We start from the raw sequence: 12247 nt of genomic DNA, 5'->3' as shown, positions 1-12247 counted from the left end.
AACATCTTTCTTTCATGATTTTGAGATTTAAGCTTTATGATATCAATATGGCTTTGCATTTGAACAGATCGATTGAGATTGGCACAAAGATTAAAAAATCTGTTAATTTGTTTAAAAAAAAAAAAAAAAAGCAAGAGATATAATTTTAATTGGAAAGCCTTTCTCTCAACAATGCATACATGCTTTTCCCTTGCAGGCTAAGTTATATAGAGTATGATACTTCATGCTTGTTTGTTGTTCTGCTAATTTACTTTCCTTTGAAAAATAACCTTACTTATAAAACTATTTGTCGTAAATAAATTTTATTTGTTTTATGAAAGTTAATTTCTTGATTTTGGGTTATACTAAAAATTACAGAATTCATTAATAAGTCAAACTTTAAATGAACCTGGTGATCTTAGGGAAATGTTTAAATCTAGAGATAATTAACATTATCATATGGTAGTATATACTAACAAAAGAATATATAATCTTTATCAAAACCAAATTATTTAAAATTGAAATTTCAGCTAAAATTCTCTGAAATCTCTGTTTTCCTTCTAAGATAATACACTATTTGGGAATCAAGAACATAAATAATTAAATTAAATAATTTTCTTATTTTCACTGAATTTTTGTTAGGAAATTTTGGAGCAAAAAAAATGCATGTTATAAAATAAGAATATATAAAAAACTTATTTTTATAACAAGTGATTTTTAACAGTTCTTTTTAGATGCAGATTGTTTTTGATTTTTTTTTTTTATAAAAATTAACTTGAGGAGTAAAGTTTGTGAATATCATGTTTTGCACATTCAATAAAAAATACCATAGATATTCAAGCATAAGCCAGGCATTAGCCAGCGGGTAGTTGATTGGTGGAACAGACTTCCATCTTTTGTTGTGGAAGTTGATAGTCTAAATAAATTTAAGGCTGAGCTGGACAGATATTTGGAACAAACAGAGGGGTGAAATGGGAGCAGTTTTTTTTTTTTGGCTGATGCATCATATGCCTCTACTAATGCTAATAAGTCAAGAAATTCTGCACATCTTCAAAATCAAAAAGGACAGAATCCCCTTATATACAGGTTACATCAAGTTCTCTATATGGAGAACAATTTATATTAATAACTTAAAATAATATTTAATATTACTGTGAAAAATTCAACTTGTTCTCCATTCTTTGTAGAGTGAGTACAATTACATACGATGCACAGATTATTCCATAACTAGTTGCTACAAATTTTTGCTGTGCAGCTTTCCAACCAGTCGTTTAATCACATTTTATATTAAGATCAATGATAACCAACATCTTTAATAAAATACATTAATATAAATATTCCATTTATTTACTATCACAAAAGGTTTTGGATCAAAGAGTTTTGCACACTTCACCTCTTTATGCAGAAATATAAAAGCTTGGGCAGCATGGGCTCCCTCAAAGCATATTTTCTAATATCGACACTTATACATGGGTCAATACATTTTCTGACTTCCCTAGGCCAAAACTATGGTGGTTAATTTATACTTGAAGTTCACTTGCACTTGAGTATCTGTGGTAAAAACCAGTCATTTTTAAAACCAAATGCAAAATATATTCACAGTACATTACTAATATGATCACTTACTGAACAAATACTGAATTCCTCTTGAGGATGAGGAACAGGTGATGGTATTCGAAGATCTTTGTGTTCGCCATTTGGATCAAGAGGTCGTGGCATTGGAGGAGGAAGGCAGTATACATGCTTCAGTTTTTGGTCCTCCTGTAAAGTATTCTTTTAATCACTCATAACATTTCTTTCAGAGATTAAAAAAATAATAATAATAACTGTTCAGCATTTTAATTGCATCATAAAACTAAACCAGTTACACTAAGAAAAGTACAACTACTAATAGTATTAACTATTTTATAATTTAAAAGTTCTAAACCATTTAAAACTCATGTCTATATGAGTTTGAATTCTGGAGCTTAAGAAAATTACTGAGATTTAAAAAACTCACTTGAAATATCGGTAACTAATAAAATAACAATGAATCTGATTTATCAACTTTTCTTTTTAAACCTGTGAAGTGCACTGTAATATTATATCAATGAAAAAGAAAAAATTAAAGTGATGCATGCTAAGGTGCTGTACCTATATTAATTTTTCAGAGAGTTTTGGCTTTGATTCTGCCTACTTCACAATTCCAGAATTGCATGTAGAAAAGTCAGGAATTTATTTTTTTGAATAAAAAGGCTACCAACACTAAACACATTTGTTCTTATTATGTAACAAAGCGTCAAAATTAAGGATAAAATTTTAAAGTGCACAATTTTAAACTACTTCTGGTCTTTCTGCCAAAAAGCTTATTGGTGACCAGTGTACAAAGTGTATGAGAGCATAACGTTTTCAATGTACCTGCTGGAGAATGAAACATAAGTACTGTCATTAGCATTTTCTGATAAAAGATTAACTAGTTATTTTTGGAAGATAAGCATGCTGAAAGTTAATATTAAAAGAAATCACCAGGTAAACTAATTTTAAATTAAAAATTAACTGGTTTATGCTGCATATTGCCATGCAGAAGGACATAACATTTTCAGTCTATTTAATTAGTATAGGGGGCTCTAATTAGCCTTAATCTGGTTCTCATCAAGGATCCAAATTGCATCAAAAATTACACAAGAAGCAATGACAGGTAGTGCCCACAATATCAAAAAAAAAATGGTGTCCAACGGAAAAAGTCTGGGCTTCAATTTAAGGTGGGGGGGAAGAGAGAGACTGTAGTGGTTTAAGGTGTTTATTTGGTTCTAACTAGAGAAACAACTATACTCTACTGGATGCAGGCTCATTATGAGAAGTATTTAAAGGATTTATTTTGAACGTCACAAACAAGTTTGTTTAAGTGAAGTTCCATAAAAGAAAGACACCAGAATGAATGACAAGAGGGGTTATAGATTTAAATGAGCGAAAGCAAAAAAGATAGCGCAGTTACAAACTATTGCAAGATACCAATTTATATAAGTATTCAAAAATAAAAAATAAATAAACACTGAATGGGGGTAAGGCAAGCAAAAGCTGACCATGAGAAATCACAAGCAAAGAGATCTAAGAATGGAAAGAAACGAGGAGTTCTACCTATATGTGAATAGAAAAAAAGAGTGAATCAGACAGGCCGCTTATCAAATTGAAACAGAAGAAAGCCCAACAGAAGGTTGATGAGTTCAATAGGCACCCTACAATACTATTTAGGGCTGAAAACCCATTAGAACCACAATGTAACAGTGACAAGAAGTCAAACTGCTGTAAAATAAGTGACGTAGTGATCTTTAGAAGAGTCTGCTTATTTTCCCTCAGCCTCAGAAAAACTATTGAGGCTTAGAGAAAATAAGGCTCCAGGAATAGAGAGTATACATCTTGATATACTAAAAAAAGCTGCATAAGAGTGCATCAGCCTATGGAGAATGTTAATGAGATCATTAGACTCCAGGACATCCCCCTGACACCAAAGTCTCTCCCAACATATGAAGGAGATGTGAAGATATAGACCGAGTTTGATTTCAAAGGTGGGTAAAATTATGTATTCTGTGGTTAATTAAGGATAGAATATAGGATCATCTTGACAGAAATGATATACTAAATGGATCACAGCATGGATTTGTGAAGGGGGGAGACATGCTTGACCAATCTGGTTAATTATTATATTTACAAAGTGATAAAACTGTAGTAAAATTTAATTTCCTAGGATTAGTTAAAGTATGTAAACTCTTTTTATGTATCACGTTTTTGCCTTAATGCTCATTGTCAAGATAATACAAATCAATGTTACAGCATAACTTTGGCATTTGGACATAGATATATTGTAATACTTATTACACTGGTTCATTGTTAATTATAAATATGTTGCCTGTTTGATTTCATCAAGCAAACTTCCAACCTGTTGTTGAGAAATACACTGTTGACCACCACAGCATTACCCTAACAGCAGCAAAAACATTATGATACTATCTGTTGCGTGGCACAATAGTCGGGAGAAGGGCTTTGTGTAACAGTGCTAAGTTTGAAGTATACAATCATTTTTAGTAGCTGAGAAATGGTTAAAGGTGTCTTAATGACTTCATTCTGGCTTATAACAAATAAGGATAGGCAAGAGGATCAAAGGTAAGTTGTAAGATAATTTGCCCAGTTTGAAATGATCTTTACTGATTTTGAAGCACTAATATTTTGAAACCATAATTTCCAGCAGATGAAAACTGTAACCAAAAGCAGATTTTAATAGCACCTAAATGTATTTATTAATGTTTTACAACAAATACCTGAATTTACAAAGTTTGATCTGTTAAAAGATAAAGCTAAACATGTTATTCTCTTTCCTTTCTTTAAACAAACAGTTTTCTACTGAAGTGGAGCCCATTAGATGAAGAAGGCATTTAATTTAGGATTACATGTTTAATTTGGACAGGAGCTGATAATTCAAGTAAATATTTATGTACTGTTTATAAGAGAAGATAACTAACAGAAAATGTTTTAGTTGTATGAAAAAAGAGTTGTTTGATTCGATACTTTTTGGAAATCAGCACATTTGTGAACTTAACAGTATAATATAAAAAAAAAAAGTAAATTGCAGCCATTATCAACCCACTGCAGGATGGAAGCCTCCTCAACAATTCATGCTGAGGGAAATGGACCATAATCTGCCACGCTGGTCCAGTGCGAGTTGGCAGATCGACCGTATTTAGCAGTCAGGGGTTGAACCCCGGTCTACTCAAAGAGCGTGTGCCACTGCACTCCTGCTCCTGACCACTTGGCTACGGAGGCCATTACTGAAAGATAACTGAGAAAAAAACTAGAACTTGATTATGACTGTACAGAGAATAACATATTTAGCTTTATCTTTTAAGAGATCAAACATATTAGTTTGATCTGTTAAAAGACAGAATTGGTGAAAAGATAGAAAAAGATAGATAAAAGGTTAAATATAAAGAACTGGTGAAGTTAGATTTTTCATTCATTTATTTATTTATTTATTTTTTTTTTTTTTGGGAACCAGGACACATTTAGTCTTTAACTTAACTTGAACATAAAAGATTAACAAAACAGTTGGATGTGATGCAAGAAATAACTGCAATATTACTTACTCGTATTTTCACTTCACTAAAACGTTTTTTAAACTTGGCTCCACATGAAAGCTTACTGTATCAAGTCAAGCAAACCTGGATTACCGGTAAGATCCTCTTGACCAAATAGAGAGGGTAGTCATAAATGGACATTCTTCAGAGAGTAGTGATCAGTGTAGCAAGTGAAGTTCCTTACAGATTAATTGGGCACCCTTCTTCGTTAAACCTCTAATAAATGTTCAAAAATCATAAATACAAGGGCGGTTCAATAAAGAATAGTCAATTTTTTTTTTTTTTTTCCCACAACATACCTTTATTAATCATCCTTATTTTGACGGACCTTTTCAAAGTAGTTCCCATTTGATGAAATGCACTTGAACTCCAATGTTTCTGCCATTCAAAAACATGATGGAGACCATTTTTTGACGTGTTTGAGAATCGCCTATGATGCCTTTACAACTTCTTCTGACAACTCGATATGTTTTCCTTAGAGCTCCTCCTTTAACTTTGGAAATAAAAATAAAAAACTGCAGGGGGCAAGGTCAAGACAAATGAAAAATACATTTGGCATTAATGCTGACTAAGTACTTGATGACAGTATGAGCAATATGTTGCATTATCGTGATGCAACATCCACCCAACCAAGTACAGATGTAGTCATTTGTGACAAATGTGATCCAGCAAAGTGTGCAGTACAGGTCTATAGTAAGGTCCAAAAATAGTCATGTGACATGGCACAATATACTGGTAAACCATTCCTTGAATGTCAACAAAGGAGATGGCTATAACCTTTTCCTGCAGAAGCCCGACTTTTGCTTTTTATAGCGTTAGCAACGACACAGACTTCCAAACAGAACTTTGTTGCTTACTCACTGAGTTAAAATGATAAGGTCATGTCTCATCTGCCATTATCATCTTGTGCAAACTTAACCATCCACTGCAGCTCCTGATATACCTCCATGCAAACTTGCTGCTGCTCGGGTGAGTAGTCTTGGAACCCCACGTGCACAAACGTGTCAAACACAAATGGTCATAGAGAATACCATGCATGCTTCCTAATATTATTCTCAACGTCTCTGCCAGTTGTCTTACTGTTAAACGACAACCTTCTCTCGTGATTACAGAAGCAGTGTTTATGATTTCTGTGGTGACAGCAGTGGTTAAAACTCCAGGACCACAGATTTTTGTGATTGAATCACAAAATCCATCTTTAAACATTCTAACCACCTATGAGCTGTGCTATATGGAGGTGTAGAATCACCATAAGCCTCTTTTAACATTACATACACTTCACTTGATGTTTTCTTGAGAGAAGCATACTGTTCCTCACATATGTCACATCCATTGTTACGTAGGAGAAATTGAACAGGCATAAACTTGATCAACAACAAAGTCACACTGTGTGCACGAGTCAATTGCACAATTGCTATGTGATGCAGCTTGGTTTGGTCTTAAATTCCGCATCACAGCTAGAAATATCAAGCAGTATGGTTGTTTGTAAAAAATTATAATCATTCTTTATTGAACAGCCCTCATAGTAGTTGCATAGTGCTTTTGCTTCACCAATAAGCTTTTGTGGGGAGGGGGGGCAAGAAATATACTGGTGTCCAAAACTTGAGGACCAACACTATTTCTAAAGGTTACAACCACAAAATCTTTACTTAAGATACTCTTTACTGATCAGCAGCAATTCTGGACATCAGCTAATCTGGCAAGAGGCTGGCACATGGTATCACCCTGCAAACATCACTGAAAGGTATCGATATGGCGGTTGAGGTGTTCTCGTCTGGGGAGGCATTATCTTGGATCGACGTACACAACTCCAGATACTGGAAGACGGTACTGTAACCAGTGCACCTTACTGTATCGAGGTAATCCTTCCCCATGTGCATCTGTTCCAAGGTGCCATTGGCTCTGAGTTCATGTTTATGGATGATAATGGTACATCCCATTGCACTGCAGCTGTTGATATGTTTTTTGAAAGTGAGAACATTGTTCATATGGATTGGCCTGCCTGTTCCGCTGATCTAAATCCCACCGAACACATGTGGGACGCTCTGGGGAGACGCCTAGCGGCATGTACACACCCACCAGAAAATATTCGCCAGCTGAAGACTGCGCCGACAGAGGAATGGATGATGTTAGGGCAAGAACTTAACAACAACGTTGTTCTAAGTATGGACAGGCAGTGCAAATCCTGCACTGACATTAGGGGTGGCCCTATCTCCTACTGAAGACCACCTCTTCCCTTTGTTCCATCTATGGCAGTGATGCATCTGTATCATGGCAGCCAGTGCTACGTTACCGTTTTTCAATAAAGTCCCTCTGTACTGTTTTGTTTCCATTGTTGTGTCGGTATTGTTTTCTTCATCATTTCTGTACCTCAAGAGGTTCCTCTGGTATGCTTTTCCCATATCCAGGCCACTCCTATGAGAAGCTACAGGTGAAAACCTGACTGGTCCTTAAATTTTGCACACCAGTGTAGTATAAGTCTGGGACACTTGCATAAGGCCTAAGAGATCCTGGTGGTTTTTAAGGAAGAAAAAATTATTAGAAGGAATGTTCAAAACACTGGATCAAATTTATACAATTTTTACCAAAAATACCAAAATTGTTTCTACCATGTCTCCAGTGAAAGATACACTGCCCTACCATTAATATCCAGATGCTTGCATATCTACAAAAACTACTTTACTTACAATAAAACTAATAAGTTGTACTGAAACCTTGAGCCTGTATAATAGCCCCTAGTCTCCACAGAACACTCCCCAACAATTTTTTTGTAAATGTTCTCTGTTATTCTCTGCCACTTACTTGAAAGTGGCAACCATTTCAGCTCGGCTTTGTTTCAAAACATCACCTTTGAAGGGTTTCTTCATTTGATGCCCAATGAAAATTCCTTCTTTCAGAGAGAGAGAGAGAGAGAGAGAGAGAGACAGAGTTGAATGAGAAGAGTTCAGCATTATTATTATTATAATTATTATTATTAATATTAGCTATATGGTGCAAGGAAGCCTAAGGCTTATGCTGCACCAGCCAAAAAAAAAAAAAAAAAAAAAAAATTCCTGAATTACCCTGAGAGAGAGAAAAATAGAAGGGAATCACCAAGAAAGAGAAGAATGATGATATCCAGCTCAGAACCCTGGGTGATTATTTTACAAGGCACATTCCAGAAGTATATGCTTTACTGTGGGTGGTATGCGACAGTGCATACACTGTGGAGAATCAATTCCAGAAGAAAAAGATGGGTTAGACTAGGATTACTTATCTATTTGTATAGATACAGGAGATCCATAATTGTGGTACAGATTTAAACTGAAAGAATTTATGTGTTTAACATATTAGAATCCATCGTTCTTTACATATTCTCTGCATATTGGATTTATAATCAGCAGATTGTACCAGAGAATTCGTTTGGCTAATGTTGGATGCACGTTTGGTAGCTGATTATAAAATAAAGAATGTGCATGTCGGCAAAATTTAGTTTGGACTACTCAATTACAGCTATAGTCATTTGAAATCATTTATTATATGAAGAAAAGGAAATTCAGGAAATACACCTAGAGCATTTGCTACCATTGATGGAGTAGAGAGTTCTGTCCATTCCAGTTAAGCAGTGGGGTTACTAATGGAAGAAATTTACCATTTAATTGCTTTATTTTTCTCCATGTTATTCTGGAGTGTTTTTATTGGTTAAGGAAGTAAATTTAATCCAAGAGTCTTTTTTGGCTTTTCTTCTGGTACTCTGGGCTTCTGCTTTAAGTCACTTAAAGTTTATAAGGTTGTAAGTGGTTGAATGTTTATGGAACAGGTTCCATGCTTTGTTTTTCTCTTTTTTAATGTCGTTACAATCTTCATTTCATCAATAATTTATGTAATTATGCCTTTTTTTTAGAAGATAATGTGGAATGGCAGCCATTGCAACTGTTAACATTTGTGATTGATCAGTAATGCTGTCACTAAGGCATGGATGAATGATATGGTCATCAAAAAAAAAGACAGGAGTACTACTTTTTATCCAGTCAGCCTTTGAAAATTTCCAATTTACTAAGCTTTTGTCACAAGGAGAAGGATGCTTGAATTCTACATATTCGTGGGTAACATTTGCTATTGAGAGGGTTATTAAGAAATGCCCAGTCTACACTTGGAAAAAGGATCAGGGAGCAAATAGAGAGGCCTATTGCAGAGGTAGATCATGTAGGGAAATGGATATAAGTAGGAGAAACAGCATTCAATAATGTTAGAGTCTGTCTATCTATTAGCATTTCCATGAACTGTCCTCACCTGTCTGAGAGAATCTCAATGGATGGTGTGCACTGAAGTCACCTAATACGCAAAATGGATATGGTACTTGCAGTAAAAAGCCTTAGAATTCCTGAATGATACATGGATGATTGGGTGGAAGATGGACTCAAGTGCAAAAGTAATAACAATTAATAGACATGTAGCAACGTTTGTAGTAATTAAATTGAATATGTATCAATTTGAATCCAAGCGTATAGGTACTCCTCCATGAGCACTATTATCAGATCTATCATGCCTAAAGAGAGTATAATTTTTAATTGAAGGTGAAACTTGGTGTCAAACTTGTTTCTTATAAGCAGATGCCAACAGGACTATAGTGGTGGATAGATGTCAACAATGTCATTGAAAAAGCTCTATAATTCCATTGAATGATGTTAGGCTGGTTTTAAACTGAGAAGCTGAAAGAGCTGAATCTGCTTGTGGTGATCAATTTTGACTGCATCTTTTTTTGAGATGGGCTGTGTATCCATGTCATCTATGTGGATCTTCAGAATAGTTTCATCAGCTAGAATTAACAGCGGTTCATAACAGAGATTTCAGTTATTTTCTGCTTTACATTATCTGTGCTTTCTATTTGGACTGATGTACAGAGGCTGCATGCACAGTAGGTGTTTTTTTTTTTTTTTTTATGTAAACCCCAAACACGAGAGGTATTAGAACTTAGTACCGTGCTTGGGTTGGAGTTTGAGACGATGAAAGAAGATATTTGTTGACATTGGACTTGAACTTCTGTAGACTGTGATTTACAGGAAATATGTATGAAGGAAGGTTGCTCCATAAAACGGCAGTTCAATGAATAAACGAGCAAGATGAAAAGATTTTTCTGTGAGTTTGGAGTTAGACAGTAAATGGATGTTGGCTGGTGGTGGCACATGTTCAGACTTTTAAAAGAGAGAGTGGGAATTATAGAAGTCATTTCAGAAGAACAGTGCCCGTGGAAATATCTGTAAAAGAGGCATGCAGCAGAAACAGTACGTCTATGAGACAGTGAGTGGAGAGACTCTGTTAGTGATGAATCAATAATTAACCTAACTGCCCTCTTCTAAACAGAATCAAGAAGCCTGAGAGAGGTTTTGGGGACAGCAGATGTGGGAACCAGATGAACCCCAGATGTGGGAACAGTATTCCATAGTAGGGTGGATTTGCGATTTGTAAAGAGTGAACAGCTGTTTGGAAGAAAAGTAACGCCTTGAAAAAAAGAGAAAACCAAGTTTTTTAGATACTGAGGAAGCAATATTTGTGATGTGCTTGTGCCATGAGATATTAGAAGTCAGGGTAATCCCTAAAAGAGATATATTTTTGCCGAGAAAGCGGAGTGTCACCAAAGATAAGCATAGGAGCAGAACAATCCTTTTTGCGAGAAATAAGACAAGACTGAGTTTTAGAAGTATTGAAATCAACTAAGTTGTCTTTGCCCCACTGGAGAATTAACTGGAGATCGGCATTTAAGGAATTGGTAGCAGATATTCGAGAAATTGACACTGATTGAGCAGGGCAACGTTTCTCAAAATGGAAAGTGGAATGCAATGTGCTATCATCGGCAAAACTATGGATAGGATTTCCAGACAATGGCAAAAGGTCATTAATATACAAGAGGAAAAGAGTGAGGGAAAGATCTGAACCTTGGGGAACACTGGCATTAGTGGAGAAGTTAGAAGAAAGACAGCCATCTACCATCACCTTCAGTGAGCGATCAGAGAGAAAACTGGATAACCAATTATAAAAAACAGTTGGCAGACCATAAGATGGAAGCTTGTTTAGAATACCTTTATGCCAAACACGATCGAAAGCCTTTGAGATGTCAAGAGCAACTGCATGTGTTTCTCCGAAATTTTCCATTAAATTAGTCCATAAATGGGTAACATCAGCCAGAATATTACGAGTGGATCGACACCGACGGAATCCATACTGGCGATCGTTGATCAGATGGAAAGTTTCTAGATAGTTTAAGAGTTAGCAGTTAATTGATTTCTCCATTACTTTAGAAAGAGTAGAAGTAATTGCAATGGGAGGGATTTGTCACTCTTGTTAGGAACTGGCTGGATATGAGCAAATTTCCAAGCAGAAGGAAAAACACCTTTGGAATAAGAAGTGAAAAAAGGCGGCAAAGAACAGGAGTAAGTTCAGGAGCACAGGTTTTGAGGACAAGTGGAGAAATGCCATCGGGACCAGGAGCAAGAAAAATTCATCAAAATCCTTCTGACATCCTTTTGACGGAAGACCACAGCAGGCATTGAATGGAGCGTGTTGGGAATGGTGGGAGGTGTTTTACCGAGATCAGTAATACGTGATTTGGAAGAAAAATGGAATACTAGCATGTCAGCTTTATCCTTGGCTGAAGTGACAACAGAACCATCTGGTTTGGACAGAGGTGGGAGCAGAGATGGGCAAAAGTTGCAGCCAATAGCTTTGGCAAGAGAACGGAATGCTCAGCTACTATTAGGGCAAGAAGCAAGTTTCTACTCTTAGCCTGTTCAAACTCTAGTTTGGACTGATTAATAAATGCTTTACAATTGTTGCGAGATTTGGTGTAGGCAGAAAATGAAACTGAAGAATTAGAAATAAGTCAATTACAATATGCGACATTCTTCTCTTGAACAGCCTTAGCACATTTATTGGATGGTTAGTTGCTTGGGTTTTATTGACGCAGTAGCAACATTTATTGGAAAACCAAGGTTTAGATAAAGGATGAGATTTTAAAGTGGAGTGTGGGACAAAGGATTCCATTCCTTCAAGAATGATTTCACTGACACGATCTGAGCAAACATCGACATCAGAAGTTTGAGAAACAGTAATCTGACCAAAGAAAAGAAAAAAAGAAATCTTACAGGTCATCCCATTTTGCATTCTGGTAATGCCAAACAATA

At 35.6% G+C, this 12247-nt stretch overlaps 1 protein-coding gene across 3 annotated transcripts in view; it reads right to left on the bottom strand.

Annotated features, from left to right (window-relative positions):
- The window catches only part of LOC150076169 (protein lin-37 homolog), a 238058-nt gene that overhangs the window by 48385 nt on the left and 177426 nt on the right, over positions 1–12247 (bottom strand). For all 3 annotated transcript variants that reach the window (XM_090387566.1, XM_090387567.1, XM_090387568.1), the window contains exon 6: positions 1606–1740. In XM_090387566.1, coding sequence (XP_090243692.1) covers positions 1606–1740 — 135 coding nt within the window. The remainder of the gene's footprint in view (positions 1–1605; positions 1741–12247) is intronic.

Source organism: Mastigoproctus giganteus, chromosome 13, assembly GCF_048544385.1.
Source record: "Mastigoproctus giganteus isolate SK-2022 chromosome 13, ASM4854438v1, whole genome shotgun sequence".
Taxonomy (NCBI): domain Eukaryota; kingdom Metazoa; phylum Arthropoda; class Arachnida; order Uropygi; family Thelyphonidae; genus Mastigoproctus; species Mastigoproctus giganteus.
Note: the sequence above shows the minus strand (reverse complement) of the source record. Positions and strands in the feature narration are given on the sequence as shown.